The 18,132-nt window shown below is 38.3% G+C and overlaps 1 protein-coding gene across 11 annotated transcripts in view; it reads left to right on the top strand.

The window, feature by feature from the left end:
* Positions 1-18,132, top strand: part of Bbx (BBX high mobility group box domain containing) — a 240,622-nt gene that overhangs the window by 177,706 nt on the left and 44,784 nt on the right. For 10 of the 11 annotated variants that reach the window (XM_050163460.1, XM_050163461.1, XM_050163471.1 and 7 more), the window contains 3 exons: positions 342-422; positions 4,679-4,753; positions 11,785-11,865. In XM_050163460.1, coding sequence (XP_050019417.1) covers positions 342-422; positions 4,679-4,753; positions 11,785-11,865 — 237 coding nt within the window. The remainder of the gene's footprint in view (positions 1-341; positions 423-4,678; positions 4,754-11,784; positions 11,866-18,132) is intronic. The other variant, XM_050163469.1, reaches the window with a different exon arrangement.

Genomic DNA, 18,132 nt, shown 5'->3' with positions numbered 1-18,132 from the left:
GCTAGCATCCATAGTGGCAGGAAGGCATGACATGCCAGCAGGAGCAGGAAGCTAGCTGATAGCATCTTTATCCGCACACAAGAAACAGAGAGTAAACAGGAAGGTGGGCAAGTCTATAAACCCTCCCCTATCCTCTAGAAGTTTCCATGGCCTTCCCAAACTGCACCACCAACTGGGGACCGAGTGTTCAAATACACAAGTGTGTTGTAGATGTGTCCATTCAGGCCGCACTCAGCAATTACTTTTTTGTTGTTAGATGGTGAGGTTGACAGTGCTTTAGGTGGCATTTGTTCGTCTGCTATTGTCATGATGCTCACTCTGTCTGTCTGACTTCGTTTCAGACATCGACTGCGCCTTCCCGGCCTGATATTTCAGAGTCACCTGAGTTGCGTCAGAAGTCACCATTGTTTCAATTTGCTGAGGTAATGTTTGCATCTTATACTTAATTAATCAAGGAGTCATTTATAAAGCGAGTTTAAATTTGGGCTAATGACAGCAAATGAAAACAGCAAAGAACTCTACTCAGTTCAATTAATTATAGACAAGAACTTATAATCAAAGTTTGTAAGAGGTAAGGGACTCCAGGGGCTTTTAGTTTGATTGGTTTTGAGACAGTCTCCTTATAACCAGGCTGGTAGCAAACTTAGGATCCTGCCTCAATTTGCCAACTATCAGGATTACAGATATCCACTTGTGGCGTTCTAGAGATTTTAATTGAGAAATAAATACATATTTATAGAAGCTTTTAGGTCATACTAATTATTATTATGATCAAACTAAAATGATTATTAAATCATACAACACATTGATTGGTAAATCCAAAGACTGAACAAACTCAGGATTCTTACCTATGCATTATTTATTTTCATTGTTATTGTTTTATACTTGATTCTTTCCTAACTTGATATTGTTTTGTTTTTTACTTTTTTAAATTCATCTATTTATTTTACATCCTGGCCACAGCCTCATCCCCAAATCCTCCACTCTCAATTCCTTTCCCCCATTACTCCAACTCACCCCACAATCCCCTGCTCTTCCATCCCCATCCAGGAAAGGGTGAGTCTCCCATGAGTATCAATAAAGCATGGCATATCAAGTTGCAGTAAGACTAAGCTCCTCCCTGAATAGCAAGGCAACTGAGTATGAGAAATAGGATCCCAAAAGCCATTAAAAAGAGTTGGAGATAGGCCCTCTTCCCACTATTAGTAGTCGCATAAGAGGACCCAGCTACACAACTGTAACATATATGCAGAATGCCTAGGTCAAGTTCATGCAGGCCACCTGGTTATTGGTTTATTCCGTGCAAGCCCCTATAAGCCCTGGTTAGTTAATTGTGTGAGACTTCCCATGGTATCCTTGCCCCTCTGGCTCCTACACTCCTTTCTCTTCCTCCTCCATAGGATTCCCGAACGCTGCATTTGCTTCCATCAGTTGCTAAATAATGCTTCTCTGATGACAGTTGGGTCAGGCACCAATCTGGTCATAGGACACGGCCATGCCATGATATTATAGCGTGAAGTTTGCCTTTGCCAGAGTCTTACATCATAGGACAGAGCTGCTATAGCTCAATGTCCGTGTCAAAAGCGGAAATTAAAACTCTTTCTGAAGATACCTCCATTAATCTTAGAACTCAGTATGAACTCTCATCTCTCCCTCCAATCCCAATATTTAAGCCAATTGTTCTTCCTTGATCCTTTAAAGTTTCCTTCTTTTTCCTGTCCTACTACAGTTCGGTGCAGGACAACCATATTTTTCAGATGTCTGTCTGTTTGCATTGGTACCTCCTGCTAGTCCTTTGAGAATATTCCTGACTGCTTTGCTTATATCACCAGTGTTATTTATTCATAACATATATCTATCTCTTCTGTCTTTGAGGGCTGGAATGAGTTTGGAATGTTTTGAATATTGATTTTTGCAAGGACTAAATATAATGAAGAATTCATGCTGTGGTCCCTTTACAACAGTTAGAGATAAGTTGATTGAGGGTGGGCCTAGCTTCAAGCAGATATGCTTAGTGAGTGGTCCGTGAAGCCCTAGTGATAGAGTGAACTCTATAAAGTTGTATTTGAGATTTTTAGAACAGTATGTGCATGTTGAGGCTTCTATACCATATAGAAGTTTCCAAAAAGATCTGTGTCAGTATGCTTTTATATGAAAGGTCTTAACATTTCTTTAGAAGACTCTATTTGAGTCATTAGCTAAAATCATACTTTATAGCAACATGTATTTATAAGAGTATCTTTTTGTTTATAAGAGTATCCTTTTGTTCATTAAATGCTTTTCATAAAAAACCAAATGGATTTTAATTGTGATTCTATTTGGTATGCTATCTGACTCAATTCCTGAAGAAATACATTATAGGTTAGGTTTTCCTTTTATATAAATTGTTCATTTTTTTTCTTAATTTTTATGGATGGCTAATTGGAATGAGAAGTATTATTGGAAGTAAATCCTACTAACTTCATAATTCCCAAGACTTGAGGAAAATTCTTGCAGCTTTGCATTTGTAGTTTATCACACTTGGACAGAGTGATACCTGGGACTTTGAGAATTGGGGGCTGAACCTAGAAAAGTTACTCATTTTCAGCTTAGAATGTCTTCAGATCACTTGGATAAATTTTATCTTTTTATGATGGTCTGTTTTTTGTCTAGTTGATATTTATTTTTAAATAGCTTATCTAATTCAAAAGATGTGGTACCTTTAAATTTTTCCTAGTGGCTTCAGTAATAAATAGTATCAATACTGTTGAAATAAGGAGCGGCAGGGCTGCGTCCCCGGCACCCGGCCGCCCACATGGCTAGCTTATGACCAAAATAATTACACGGAAACTGTATTCTTTCAAACACTGCCTGGCCCAGCTAGTTCCAGCTTCTTATTAACTAGCTCTTACATATTGTTCTAACCCATTTCTAATATTCTGTGTAGCCCACGAGCTGGCTTACCAGGGAGGATCTTAACCTGCATCTGTCTGGAGCGGGAGAATCATGGCGACTCCTTACTCAGCTTCTTTCTCCCAGAATTCTCTTCTGTTTTCTCCGCCTACCTAAGGGTTGGCCTATCAAATGGGCCTAGTCAGTTTCTTTATTAATAAGAAATCACTCCCACATCACAATACAATAGTCAGGCAGCTTTTTTATTAATCTTTCTTTCTCTCTCTCTCTCTCTCTCTCTCTCTCTCTCTCTCTCTCTTTCTTTCTTTCTTTCTTGTATATCACCTTTGATTCTGTGCCTACATGTGACCATAATGTTTTCTAGCTTTTCTGAAAGTCATTTTTATGGTCGAAGAATTGGGATCAGGGTGCATTTACTGCTTAGTAAGAACTCTGTGACATATGAACACGGTCTACTATGTTCTCTTCAGGTACTACAGTGGGCTGAGATGATAATACCGCAAGCTCCTGCTCACTTCCTCTCACTTCATCCGTCTTTGTAACTGAACTTTATCCACTCTGGAACAAAAATTAATAACTGAATTGTTCTTAAAAAATTCTTGTAAATATTTTATTCTAGCCCTCAGAGCGGTTTGAGGGTTATCACTGTTACTCGGTGAAAACAAAGCAACATATGGTATTGCAGAATCATCTATGCACTGTTAGACGCTGAAGTATGCTTGTTTTGTTTGATGAGAGGCTACACATGCACAACAGAAGGAAATCAGGGCTGGGGAATGTCTCAGTGGGTAAAATGCATGAGAAGTAAGCATGAGTACTCGCCAACTATGGGAGACACGGACAGGAATATCCGTTGGGGTTTGCTGACCAGTCAGTCTCCGTGAAACAGTGAGTTTCAGGTTCAGTTTTAGATGCTTTAAAAAGTAATGTGGAGGAGAAAGATTGAGGAAGACAACCAACGTCAACGTTTGTCCCCTACATGCATGTGCCCATGCATGTCTACACACAGAGAAGGAAATACTTTTGTATTTAAACAGTTATGTCTTGGTCTATGCCAGACAATACATTTTTAGGGATATTTGTTTCTCATCATAATTCTATAAAATAGGCACTATCACCATCACTAATATACAATTGGAAAAAGTAAGTCTTGGGAAGTTTAACTGAGGTCATATACCTACCTGCTAAGTGGAAATGAGATTAAAATCCTGTTACCCAGACCCTACTTCCATGTGCTTCTACCATACTGTTTGAGAGATGCCTCTATACAGAAAGTAGTTTGTAAGGTGTAGGGAAGAATATGGCTGTATCTACTTACAGCTTCAAGCTTTTAATACTGTATTTTTCCCTCTTTTGTGGAGTGGAGGGGGTTTTAAGACGGTTTTTCTGTTGTAGCCCTGACTGTTTTGGAGCTCACTCTATAGACTTGAACTCAGATTTTCCTGCCTCTGTCTCTTTAGTGCTGGGATTAAAGCCATATACCACCATGTCTGGCTTTAATAATGCTATCTTTAAAAAAAATAATTGAAATGAAGAAATTCATCTGACTCTGTCTAATGTTGCTGCTTGATATACACTGGGTATTCTTATAACTTTCATCTTTCGAAATGAGCCGGACTCTTTGTTCTTTACAACCATTGTCTTCCTTTATCATTTGTATTCATCTTTTAAGAGGGATTTAGAATGACGACTCACTTCTGAATCTACATGGAAATACATGGCAGAGTCTAGTGGTACGATGTAGTAAAGTATCCTCAAACAGTAAGCACGTCTTGTTTCCTTTTAGATATCTTCAAGGACATCCCAACCTGAGGGTCCTTCAAAACAGTGTCAAGCATCAGCTTTGTTTCAGTTTGCAGAGGTAAAGCCTTCGTTTCTTTATGACTATTGTGTTCAGAAATCATGTTCATCTTTGGAAATGCTGAAAGGAATCCTAATACTTTCTGTTGGACTTTAGGCATGCCCCTTCCATAACTAGCATAATATACAGAGTATTTATGGCCTTTTTTTTTTTGCCATTCATTCACATCAGTCACTAGTGATTCATTTATTTCATTTTACCTTCTTAATTTACTTTAATCTTTAAAAAAAAGCAACAACAACAACAACAAAAAAACCTGCTGTCAATATGATTGCCACAAGATACCAGTTAATTGTTTCCAGTAGCAAATTTAGATGCTGTAATTGAGGAATAACTCTCTCAAAGCAAATATGGTGTTGAATATGACTTGTTAAATTGTCACTATGTAGCTTTCCACCAGATGTAGCTGCAGCCAGTATTTTATTATTAGAGTCTAATCCTTAGCTCTGCTCAGGTCACTTTTCGCCGGATCTCCAGTTTCGTCAGCTTGTCATCCAGATAGCACACACCAAACACGTATTTAGTGATTTATGTGCTTGGTTTGCCTCAACCGTGTGCTCGTCCCTAGAGAGCTCTATGACAAATAGTAAGATGGACACAGATCACGAAAAAGTATCCTGCCTGCTTTAGGTTCTTGTACTTTTCATTCCAAGGAAAATGCGTTATCAGAATCTAAGTAATGTTTTATAGAATCGAGAGAAAATGATAGGCAAGACTGTTTTGTTTAATATTGATGTACCAAATCACTGATTCATTTGAGTAAGGAGCGCTGAGTATAAGAAATGTAAAATGATATCCTTTTGGCAAGGGAAAACCTAGCATTTCACTTTGAAAATGAGAAAAAATTACTTTCATCTCTTATATTAAGGGAAAAAAAGCTTCTTCATCTCGGGACACTTCTGAGACTCAGCAGGCCACTCTGCTATAGTAGCTGTTTTAGTTGCTGAGGACTATTCTATCAGACTAATAACAAATGCAAAGTATTATTTCATGGAGAACAATTTGTTTGACGAGTCTGAGCACATTAATATTTCATTATAATTTTCCATTCTGATAAGCAGACTGTTGTTTTCATTGTCTGGGGGAAAATAGTTTTGTTTAATATCATTTCCTCACTCTTTTCCAGTTATTGATACCCATCTATTGCAGCTAAATATTTTTCAAAAGTTTAAAAGAATGACGGTGTGTTGCCTGAATTTATTTTTAATATCTAAACCATTCCCATCAAGTTTTTCTGAAGCATTTCATAAAAAATAGATTTGTTTGCTGTATATTATGCCCAATCAAAGTCTTCACCCTGTAGCATGAATTAGAAGGGTGTGGTGGCTCCTCTTTGATATACCTGATATTCACATATTAATTTCCAGAAGTAGTCTACTTAATATGAAGTGCCATTGTGGAAGATCTTGACTAAATGTGTGTGTGCCTGACTGCATGATTAAGTGCTACTTACAAGATAACCAGCATCAGATCCATTAGCAGCCTCTGAAAACCAGGGTCAGTGTTGAAGGATAAAACGGATAGTTGTAAGGGCCACTGTCCTGTGATTCTGAAGAATGAAATCAGTGAGTCTCCTAAAGGAAGCAATTTGTGCTCAGTGCACTCCCCCATCAAATGACAAAATTTGGTCCTTGCCTCTCAATTGTACTGTTTTTCCCCCACAGAACAAAAAAGTTACTACAGAGTCTTCAGGGATGCATCACTAGAGGTCACAGTGCTGCTTAGCAGCATTCATCCCCAAAGTCTTTCAGTTGACACAAAGCATCTGTGGGATTTCAGGAATCTTAAGATTGTTAATTTGAAAATTTAGCAGGAGCTGTTTCAGGGGATTGTAGCATAAGTCATGCATGATGGATAACCCCGCCTGGATAATGTGAGCAAACACAACTTCTGCTATACCCCAAATCTGATGCAGTCTTCTTCCCACTTCAAGCCCCAGGGAACTGATCTTCTTATATTTTGCATAAGATGGTAATATAAGCCATTTTAATTTTTGAGCAAATTAAAATGCGGCACTTGGAGTTATTTAACAGTATGTGCTACATCTGCTTTACATAAGAGAAGTCTGTCCTTATGTAGATTCATAACAGGTCTAGTCCTTCTCCTTGTGATGGATGAGAATACTAAGTTTCAGTCTAGGTTTTTAGTGTCTGACTATACTGTTAGCCTAGTTGTAGGCCGGCTCACATAAGGCTAAACCAGAGTTAACTAAATGAACTAATAAAAGTTGTCTGCTGAAATCTGCGATAAACACCTATATTGTAGTAGAAGTAGAGTAGGCTGTAATCACAGTGATGATACGTCCCTCTTGTTTTTATTATTATTTCACAAAATAGCATCATCTTTTATTGTCCTAATTAGTCCATAACAAAAGTTTTCATGCTTTAAAATGAGTCAGTGTTTCCCATAAGGCTTGTTGAAACACAAAGATTCCTAGACTCTACTCCTAAGACTTGTGATTCACACAGTCTGAGAACGTCCACCTGCAGCAAGATTCTTTTCAGAAACCACATCTTAAGGCTGCTATTCTCCAGTTGCTACTGACTTGCAGTGTCTTAGTGTTATTGTTAGTGAACTTTCTCATACCTGTTGTTTTATGAAGGAAGGGTGGAAACAGGAAGGGCATAGTGTTTGAATGAAAGTTACCATTTATATTTTCTGAGGTGTTCTCATTCCTATTGTTACCTACTTAAGAAGGGAATCAGTGTTTATATATTTAGGAAACATTTAGCTCTGTAAAAGTGTTTAATTTTTAAAATATTTATAAGAATGGACACAAAGTATTCCTAGAAAGCATCTTGCTAATTTCATTTATAAAATCTTCAGAGGCATTTAACTATGTGTTCTCTTAGAAATGGGTTATTTATCGAGAAGCATAATTAGCAAAGAAAACGCTTGTTAAAGGCTCTGGCTATTTCCTTAGGTTGAAATGGTTTTTGTGTTTCTTTTCTGCAAGCTCTGGATTTCTGCACTGAACACTACGGAGGACTTTTTTCCCATTTTTTAACCAAGTGTAATCACTATAAAACCTGTTGAAATTAACCTTCATTGAACCATGGCTCAGTAAAGCACTTCTTTCTTTTTAATAGGTTCCTTGTGAATGTTTATATTAAAGGAGAAAAATAATATTCGTGCTTTATAAGTCCTAGAAAGAAATACAGTGTAAAGATTGCTTGCCCCCATTGTTAGTCTCTTCATTTTGTTGCTCATGTTTCATCTAGATCCATCTTAACCCCTCCCTCTGTGATTCTAAGCTCTGATGTATTCAGTTGATCAAAATGAGTTCCCTATTGGCATTGTTGATGTTCAAAGGTAAAGTGCCACATCACTTACTTTAGATCTAGGTCCTGAAGACTGATGGCGGAATATAATGTCAGAAGGGAGCTATTGTTTTCCGTTATTTAATAGGTCTAAAAGCCATGGACAGTGCACATATCCTCTGTCTGATACGTGGCTGGCTCTTAAACCTAATATACACCTTTGCATTGAAAAATAACATACTTACTAAAAAGACACAACCAATCTATTTGATTTAGACTAATTGATTTGGTCATTAAACCTTTCCTTAGAAAATATTTACCCTGCCAGTATAAGTAGAGTCATAATCATACCAAATTTAAGGTTCTGTCTCAATAGGATACAAGTCATAGGTACAAATTTAGAGCATTCATTTTCATGATTGAATACTTAATATATTACAAAATATTGCATTTCCATAAAAATGCCATATACTTCACTACAAGTAATCACAGAACATACTGTGGGGTTTTTGGAGGCATTAATATTTCTTTTAAAGTAAGCAATACCAGCTATCCTCATATGTCCACTTGTTTTTTGGTTTATTTGTGTAATACTTATTCATTGTCTTCCAGACAAGTGTCTATAATGCATTATAATTGCAAAAGATTTCACTGTCTCCTAATTTGACTCTGACCTTTACCACCTTGTATACTCATGCACAAACGGAAACATAAAATGAGGACTCTAACATCCAGAGTGATAATTTTTCGTAACTTTTTTTTTTGCATCTCAGATCCTATTTCACCTATTTACTTACTATTGTACCCTCCTTCTATCCTTTATGAATGGATACTGTTTATCTGAATTGCGTAATAGTTAAAACAGTAGCATTATCAGATTGGCAAACACCATACATGTTGAGCAAAATAGAATTCACAGTCACTAGCCTACTATACAGTACTCTCTAGCTACCAGAGTTGCAATCACACTGATGGGAAGGAAGCAGCTTGTAGGCTAGTCATTGGAAAACAGACATTGATGGTATTGTTTTTACTTAAATGGAAACATATGTCCCATACATTGAAAATTTTTAGCAGGAGTGGATAGTAACAAAATGACAGATTAACATTATATTGCTTATTCTTGAAATCAAAGCCATCATCACAGATGAAATTATTAAAATAAAATGTATAACATAAAAAGGGGGTGGGCTCTAGAAGAAAACTCTGAGAAAAACTATTATTTAATAGGATCAGTGTGGAAAGAAGCCAGCAGAGATTAACAGAGAATGGCTTTAGGGGTCTGTCTCCAGTAATCGAAGCCCTGAGAGGAATTTGCCAAAGGAGAGATCAGCATGTCAGGTGCTGCGGAGAAATCTGGACAGAGGCTAAATTATCATATGTCCAGTCTTCCCCCAACCTCTGAAAAAATACTTCCCTCTCCAAAATAAAAGAAAGAAGAAAATGAGGTATTTAAAAAAAATGCTCAGGGAACATAGTAAATCATTCCCTGAGATTTTTGTCAAGAGAATTTGGAAGCATGAACCTCTCACACACCTGCACCTTTAGAAATCAGGCTTTTGCCAGGTGATGGTGGCACACGTCTTTAATCCTAGCACTTGGGCGGCAGAGGCAGGTGGATCTCCGTGAGTTTGAGGCCAGCCTGGTGGTCTACAAGAACTAGTTTCAGGACAGGCTTCAAAACTACACAGAGAAACCCTGTCTTGAAAAACCAAAATAAAAACAAAATAAAAATAAACAAAAGAAAAAAAAGAAATCAGACTTTTAAGCAACTTTGAATATTTTATATATTGTCATGTAGCTGTGACTAGGTGAATATCTTCTCAGAGATTTAGAAAAATCAGGGAGCTGTCCTACTGTGTAAGAAACCACTCCAAGCCTACTACTGAGCAGTGCATTCACACAGGGCAGGGGACCCCTTAGTGTGACCTATACTGCAGGAGGCAACAGATTCGGCAGAGATGAAGTTCAGTCAAGGGACAGAAACTGCAACAAAAGGAACAGCAGAGGGAGCTGGAGGAAGAAGTCCTGAGATGGACTTGGGTAGTGCAGCCCTTCCCGTTGTGTTTGTTGTCTCTTGGTGACATTTGCTCACACAACAAAGTTGATAGTCTACACCATTATGAAATTTGATAAATTGTATCCTTGGACATTTCATCTCTATAAACTGTTCAATTTCATTGTATAACTGTTTTTTGGAATGGCACTAAAGTGTTTATATTTGCTGGTGATCATGATAAATCATAAGTGTTGATTGTTACACCGACTATTGAAATGAACTGTGGCCTCAGAACCCTGCTGGTCCCCAATATGAAATCTAATCTCTACTGTTTTATAATACTGGGCAAGCTTTCTTGTATTTTAAAGGGAAAATAAATGAGGCTCAGAGTCCTGATTATTTGCTTAAATCTACATAGCAGAAAGTAATGAAGTCTGGCTGACTCAGAAGCCATGACTCCTACATCATATGACCCCAGTTCAGGAGACTGACATTTACATTCAGTGTTTCCGTCTTTAAGGTACTGAATGTCAGTAATAATAGTATGTGAGCTTTTTCTTAGTCTAACAAGGGGCGAACAACTAAATTCAACTTGATAGTAGTAGTTAAGACGTAGTATGTATCAGTGAAAACTTGACTAGTGGAAACTATTCCAAATTTCAGAAAGAGTGAGACTCCTTAAATTTTCTATAGTAGAATCAGATGTGATTGCAGTGAGTTTATTAAAAATGTAGCATCTAGGAGGGAAAATTCCTCATCACTTCCATCAAGTAGACTTTTAAAAAATAGCGCAGGCAACATATTAAGTATGTGTTTCTGTGAAGGGCTGTTGTTCCAGGGTATTCTACAGAGAACCAGCGAGCACCCAATGTGCAGTCTGTCCCTGAGCTGACACAATTTTCTGTGGGACCTAGGTCACTGCAAGTTACTGAACCGAATTGTCTTCTAAACCAAACTGAGAAAACTTTATATAGACTGAGAAGAACTCAGAATCATAGAAATGGAATGTGCTTAGGCCATAGCTACCTGATCCCATGATGACTTCTCCATGGGAGGAATGCTATGCGCATGTCCTTCTGATTGTAGATAGATCTCTTTTCCAACTCTTACTGAGGTTAAAAATTGAAAATGAAGTTTTCATATGAAAATAACAGTGTTGTTCACTTATAATATTGCCCAGACACAGCTTAGTTAAATTTGTAAAAAAGTTTGCAGTTAGTATAATACCATGTATGCTGGTGCAACCCACACAGTATGGGCAGGTGACTGCACCCCATAGGTTCCAGGTTCATTATTAGTCTTTGAATGCAGTTTCTTGATGGTGTTCTAAGGCAGTCAGTATTTTATATAAAATTCTTATTCTCCTCTTGCTCCTGTCATATTACCTATCACATGAGTTCTTCCCATAGAGAACCCACATATTCTTTTAATTGATTAGTAAATGGAAAATAGTTTTATATATCTTTCTACTTAGCCAATTGATGAGTTACTTCTTAAGTAGAGATTAACATGCATATCATACTAATGTTAAATTTAGAGCTGGGAATATGAAGGATAATATTCTTGTCATTATATGTCCATCAAAGCAGCACCTATTTTTGAGCAGCTCAAAAGACTCTCAAAATGATTATTCCAGATTTGATCTAGTTAAAGCAGTTTGGTAGTTAGGAGTAGTGTTAGTCCTGCAAAATTAAGAAAATTCCTGTATATATATGAAAGCAAAGATTCTGATATCAAAATTAATACTGCTTATGTGATTGTTTTCTTTGTAGATTTCTTCAAGTACTTCACAGCTGGGTGGCGCTGAGCCCGCGAAACGCTGTGGGAATTCTGCACTCTTTCAGCTGGCAGAGGCAAGTCATAAGAAGTTAAGATCTGCAGATGCAGACATCACAAAATAATGATGATAGTGTTTTTTAAACTGTGCTGTCTCACCCGTGACCATAAATAAGCTGTATTTGTTTCCACTAGTGAGAGGACTGCCTTTCATGTCAGTGAATGTTGCTACTAAAAGTCGTTGAACACTGAAAAAGATTGCCCAGGGATATCATAAAAACTGTTTCGTGGGTAAATTTGTTTTTGTTTTTCAAGACAGGATTTCTTGTGTAGCTTTGGAGCCTGTCCTGGAACTACCTCTTGTAGACCAGGCTGGCGTTGAACTTACAAAGACCCGCCTGCCTCTGCCTCCTGAGTGCTGGGATTAAAGTCGTACACCATCACTGCTGGTTTTGTCTCTCTTGGGTTAGTAAGTTTAAGGTTAGTGAGGTTAAATAAGACCACCCTGAGCTCCAAAAATAGTTTGTTATTTTTTCTTTCTTTGACTTTCTTCATTCACTTCTAAATCTCTAAACTGCATCACTTTTAGTCAGAGTGATTTGTGTGTATGTGAAACATTCAGATGGCATATTCTAAAATCTGGTTTTTTAGAGTATCACTCACACATTTGATGTGACATGCCACTATTACTCCATTGGCAAAGAGAAAAATAGGTAGAAGTTGCCGTAAATTGTAGCATTTCTATCCTGCTGAGACCACTCTGCCTACAGGGAACGTGTGGCAGGATTTCAACACCAGGATTCTCAGTTTGTTGTACTCTGATGCTAAAACTTTTCCTCTTTCCCTCCATTGAGCTCCTTCTAAGTTCTTTTGTGAGTGGCATGGTTCTTTTATAAATTCTTGGCAATTTACTGATCTTAATGAGATCATCTGTCATTTTATCATAAAAACATGAGAGTTTGAAATCTTTAAATTGGTATCTTTAAATTAGGCTTTTAAAAGCCAAGCCAGGTACAAATTAGGACTATAAGGCCCTGAAACAGTAGCAGGTAGATAGACTGGAACTAATCCATTGCATCAGATGCCAAGCTTGACATGGTTCTTAGGCAAAAAATCCAGACCCAAAGAGAGGACTGCGAAGACCAGAAACAGTGAGGAAAACTCGGAAAACAGCAGGGACTGGTTCCAAAAGAGAATAGTAAAGGTCTCCTTCAAATGTAGCCAATAAAGAGAGTGCCTTTGGAGTTTCCCAGACTCTAGATTCTCAAGATAATTTACTTGAAAGACCTTTTTTTTTTTTTTTTTGAGTAATATGGATGTCTGGGCCATCTGCTTTTTCTGGTTATATAATTTCTCTTTGTGTACACACCTATATAAAACTATAAAGTATTGAACAACACCAAATATCAAGCAAACTAACTTTCCATATAGCATTTATCTTTATTAAGCCGTTTTGGATGGTACCATATGAGCCTCTGAGATGCTTCGCTGTGCGGTGCTGCTAGAGAGGAATCTGCGTTGTCATTTCCTTTCAGTCATGAGAGGGATTTCTTATTAAATCAAAGCTCATTAGAAAAAAAGCATTCTTCTAATTTGTAGGGATGCATCCCAAATATGAAACAGATGCTATGGCTTAACAGATGCTTGGATGCTCGTGTCGTAACTTAAAGGGGAAAAATTACCGAAATAAGCCTATTTCAGTTACAGAAAAATCAACTTAGCAACATTTGACTAAAAATATGTGCTTCTGATGAAACTCAGTTGCTGAGAAATCATTTGCCAAGATCTTTGTTATTATTTGTGCCACATGAATCTGATGCCACATCATGAATAGTGTGTTTTAGAAGAGCATTCCAGTTGCTAAGTAAGCATCAAATGCACTATAAATGAGCCAGCATGGCCAATGATCACCAGTAGATTAATGCTTTCTTCCATTTTTGTCCCACTTGTAATTCATAGTCTTTTTTTTCCCCTTTAACAAATAATGTATAATTATTTCTGGTACATCTGAAAATTAAATATAGAGACATGTAAAGTTACACATTCCAAAGGGAAAACTGTCAAGGAAGTTGTTCTGATTTCGACTGGACCCTTCTCCTACGACCACCTCCTATACCTTAACAGGCCTCTCATCACCACCTCAGCTCCCAAATCATCCTAGGGATGATATGTGGAACACCATGCCTTTTCTCTCTCCTGTAGACTTATTCTCCATTCCTTACCCCTCTCTGTCACGAAAGTAAAGCCAGCTCTACTGTTAAAGATTAAGAAAGGAACATGGAAGCGGTATATTCTTAAGGTTTGGTGAGAAACAAGAAATGCTTTAGACATCAATGTTTTGTGACATCTTTTACTTATCTGACCAAGCACAAACAAAACAAGGGAGCTGGCAGCAAGGAGATGTGGAATGGCTTTCACTATTCTTAGTTTTGATATTGGAACCCAAGGGTAAAGTAAGCAAATAGAAAGTAGATTAGTTTGATCAAGCAGGAGGCCACTGCAGACTAATAGGGGAGGGATTGGCAGATAGAGAACTTGGGGCAGTCACATCGGAGAAAAAAACTATGATGGAGCTGCCTTTGCACAAGCTGCTCTGAAGTACTGTGAGAGGCAAATGTGACACCACCTGGATTGTGCCCATACAGCTGTCTTGATCAAAACACTTACAACTGTGGGGGGCAGAAGGGACTTGAGTCAACTTCCCTTCCCACCCTCTAAGACCCATTCTAGCCTGGAGGCCACACCCCTTCTGATCACTGTCTGCCTATCTGTTCAGTATTTCAAATATCACCCTGCCTGAGGCATTCCTTAAGAAAGTCCTTGAGACATAATAAGCAACAAATGAATAAAGCAAAGATAGTATAGTAGTTATTATTCTGGTTCTGCAGCCAGAATAACTTAGAAGGTTATTTTGTCTGGAAGGTGCAGGCATTGGAGATAGCAGTTTATCTTATTACTGGGTGAGGGCTAAGGCTTGGTTATAGCCTCAGGGCCCAGCCTCCAACAACCTACTGCCTCCAGCCAGAGCCCACCTCCTGAGCCTTCTGTTACTGCTTGAGACAGTTCCCTAGACAAACTACAACAAGCAGTTCTACTTCTGCCATCCATCTCCAAAACTAAGGTTTTAGTCCTCCTGAAGGACCAGCAGCAAGGCTCGGAGCAAAGTACGGGCTCCTTCTGCATTCTTGGGCCAGAACAGAAAGAGAAACCGGTGAGCAGATCTCCCAAAGCTAGAGATTATTGCTTACAAGAAATTCTATCTTGGACCTGGGTGGAGGTGCCTGCCACCAAGTGTAATAACCTGAAATCAGTCCCCAAACACACAGAATGGAAGAGTCCGTATTCCCACAATTTGTATACACACAGACACAGTAATAATTAATGTAATAAAGTTCTAAGACATAGAAGGAGCAAAAAACATTTTATATGTACGTTTATTGCCATACTCCGTGCCTCCCTCAGCAGTCAAAAATAATGTGTGATGGTAGCAGGAGGCAGACATTTGGATTCTCCGGCACTGTCAGTTTAGGTTTTAAAAGGTGAAGGCCCTGATTTGAATGTAGATATTTTTGTGTGTGGAGGTGGGCACATGTTCATATGTGCTCAGTTCACATGTGAACACACGTGTGGAGGCCAGAAGACCTCAGTTTTTATTCCTCCTCAAGCCCAGTCTACCATGTTGTCTGAAATAGGTTCTCTCACTAGGGCCAGTAGCTCTCTGCTTAATGTTTCTCAGCTCTGGGGTTACAAGAGAACCACCTCACCTGGTTGTTTACATAGGCATTGGTGATCAAGCTGAGGTTCTCATGCCATCCATCTAAACCCACAGCCGGTAGCTTTTAATGTCTGAAAGTGACCCAGAAATCCTAGGACTTGTTTCATGTATTTTAAAGGCATCTATCCAGACAGGAAGGCAGTTTTCTGCTGAGATCAGAAAACAGAATATAGTGCTCTTTGTTCAAGCTTCCGTGAAGTTCATACTGTTCAGTTAATCCGTTCCTTATGCTGGCAAGTGCTAAAATGCATTGTTTCCAGCCATTTTGAGATTAATTAGGCTAATCATCTACAGAGCAGCGCAGCAACCTCCCTGGGATGACAGTTGGGTAGGAGAGTTGCTGCAGTTTGGAGATGCTCTGAGGAGAATCAGAGATGGCTTTATCTACATTTTTTTTTTAATTCTAGAATTAAAATATCTGTAGCATCAACACTGTCTGGTTAATAAGCAGAACAGTGTAATCACTCATTCAAACAGACAAGAGCATTTCAGGGCTTTTTCCATGTCAGTAATAGTGGGGCTGCTGAAGTGACCTACCCATGTACAGTGTACCCAGCACAATGAGAACTAAAACCTGTAAGCCACTGAAGATCAGAAGTATATAGAAAGTTGGTTTCTTAGAAAGTGGCAGGGGCTGAGCCTATTTCTAAAATCACTGCTGTGCATTCTGGTAATTTTTCTGAAATTACTTCTACTAGTGAGTTTTGTTTAACTTATGATAATGGGTGCTATTTATTATCTGCTATGTGTTAAGCACAATCTGAGTACTTCATAATTCTCAAATCTGTGTTCGGAGACAGGTACTATTATCGTTCCTGGTTTTCCTGTTAGGAAACCAAAGGATGTAGAAGTTCGGCAAGTTCGCTTGGTAGCTTGCTTATGGTCATGTAGACAATAAGAATCAGAATCTAGGTAGGAACCCAGATACTTTGTCTCTCTAGACCATGCTCTTAAAGTAGGCATTTCTGTCAGAAGCTGAAGAAGCAGTATGTTGTATTTTCCCCAGATAAACCTGATAGAAGATAAAAAAAAAAAAAAACCTATTGGAAAAGTTTTCATTAACTGTATTTATTAAATAAGGATATAGGCATTCTCAGAAGCTTCATCATCTTTTTATATTCTTTATTGCTGTAATGATGTATAAATTAAGTAAAAGGTAGGGTGATGTAGGATTCTCCTCTGTATGCTTTGAATACCATTGGTTAATAAAGAAACTAGATTGGCCTGATAAGGTAAAACAGAACTAGGTGGGGAAAACTAAACTGAATGCTGGGAGAAAGAAGGAGGAGTTGAGAAGCCATGTAGCCCCACTGGAGACAGAGCGCCGGAACTTTGCCCAGTAAGCCACAGCCTTGTGGTGATACACAGGTTATTAGAAATTGGTTAACTTAAGATATGAGTTGGCCAGAAATATGCTTAAGCTATTGGCCAAACAGTATTATAAATAATATGGTTTCTATTTGATTATTTCGGGGCTGAGCAGTTGGGAAACAAACAAGCAGCTTTTAACTACAGTAGGTAAAGATACATTTATTGTAGTATCCATAAAAATCAAATCATTTATAAAATTATATATTAAAATTATAGGATTTAGAGGCTGGAGAGATGGCTCAGTGGTTAAGAGCACTGACTTCTCTTCCAGAGGACTCAGGTTCAATTCTCAGCACTCACATGGCAGCTAACATCTGTAACTCCAAAATCTGACACTCTCACACACATGCATGCAGGAAAAACACCATTGCAACTAAAATAAAAATGAACAAACTTTTTTTTAAAAAAAAAATCGAATGTATAAACAATATCGAAAAATGAGGCCAGGCGGTGGTAGCACACACCTTTAATCCCAGCACTCTGGAGGCAGAGGCAGGCAGATCTCTGTGAGTTCAAGGCCAACCTGGTCTACAAGAGCTAGTTCCAGGACAGGCTCCAAAGCTACACAGAAATGGTAACTCCATGAATAATCTTGCCTAGCTATTATCCCTCCAGTTCTTTCAACATTTCCCATTACTGCTAATGATTAGAGGTACTTGACCGAGGTATGACTGTGTTCTGTATGTATCCTGAGTGTCCGACCCTCTCAGCAACCTCTAGCCCAGAACATAGAGGTGCAGATCTTAGCCTACTTTCTAATTCTAAAACTTGAAATTTTACAAGGGAACCTTTTATTTAATGTTGGTGTGTTTCTTATCTTTTGATTCAAGTCTCTAGTCATTTTAAACACCTCCTATAACTTTTCTTCTCACTCCAAATTGCACCAGTGTATTTTGGAGGGAACTGAAATAGAGGAATGTTTTTAATAACTGCTGCTAACAACTTCTGAGAAGACATCAGATGGCCATATGGTACCACAACTCTCACCCATCCAGAATCCATAATTTCCAAGGAAATAGTCAGGGAAGAAAATATTTAAATTATCAGTTCACCTGGCCCAGTGATTTCAGCCAACCAAAGAGAAAATTGCTTAACTTGGCCAGATTTCAGTGCTCAGAGATATATAGACCACTGTTCTGTGACGGTTTCTCCTGCATGATGGAGAGTCTGATCTTCTTAGCAGGGATGCTGTCGTTAT

The sequence above is a fragment of the Alexandromys fortis genome, unplaced genomic scaffold (assembly GCF_014885135.2).
Source record: "Alexandromys fortis isolate MF-2015 unplaced genomic scaffold, M_Fortis_MF-2015_v1.1 scaffold_131, whole genome shotgun sequence".
Classification (NCBI taxonomy): domain Eukaryota; kingdom Metazoa; phylum Chordata; class Mammalia; order Rodentia; family Cricetidae; genus Alexandromys; species Alexandromys fortis.
Note: the sequence above shows the minus strand (reverse complement) of the source record. Positions and strands in the feature narration are given on the sequence as shown.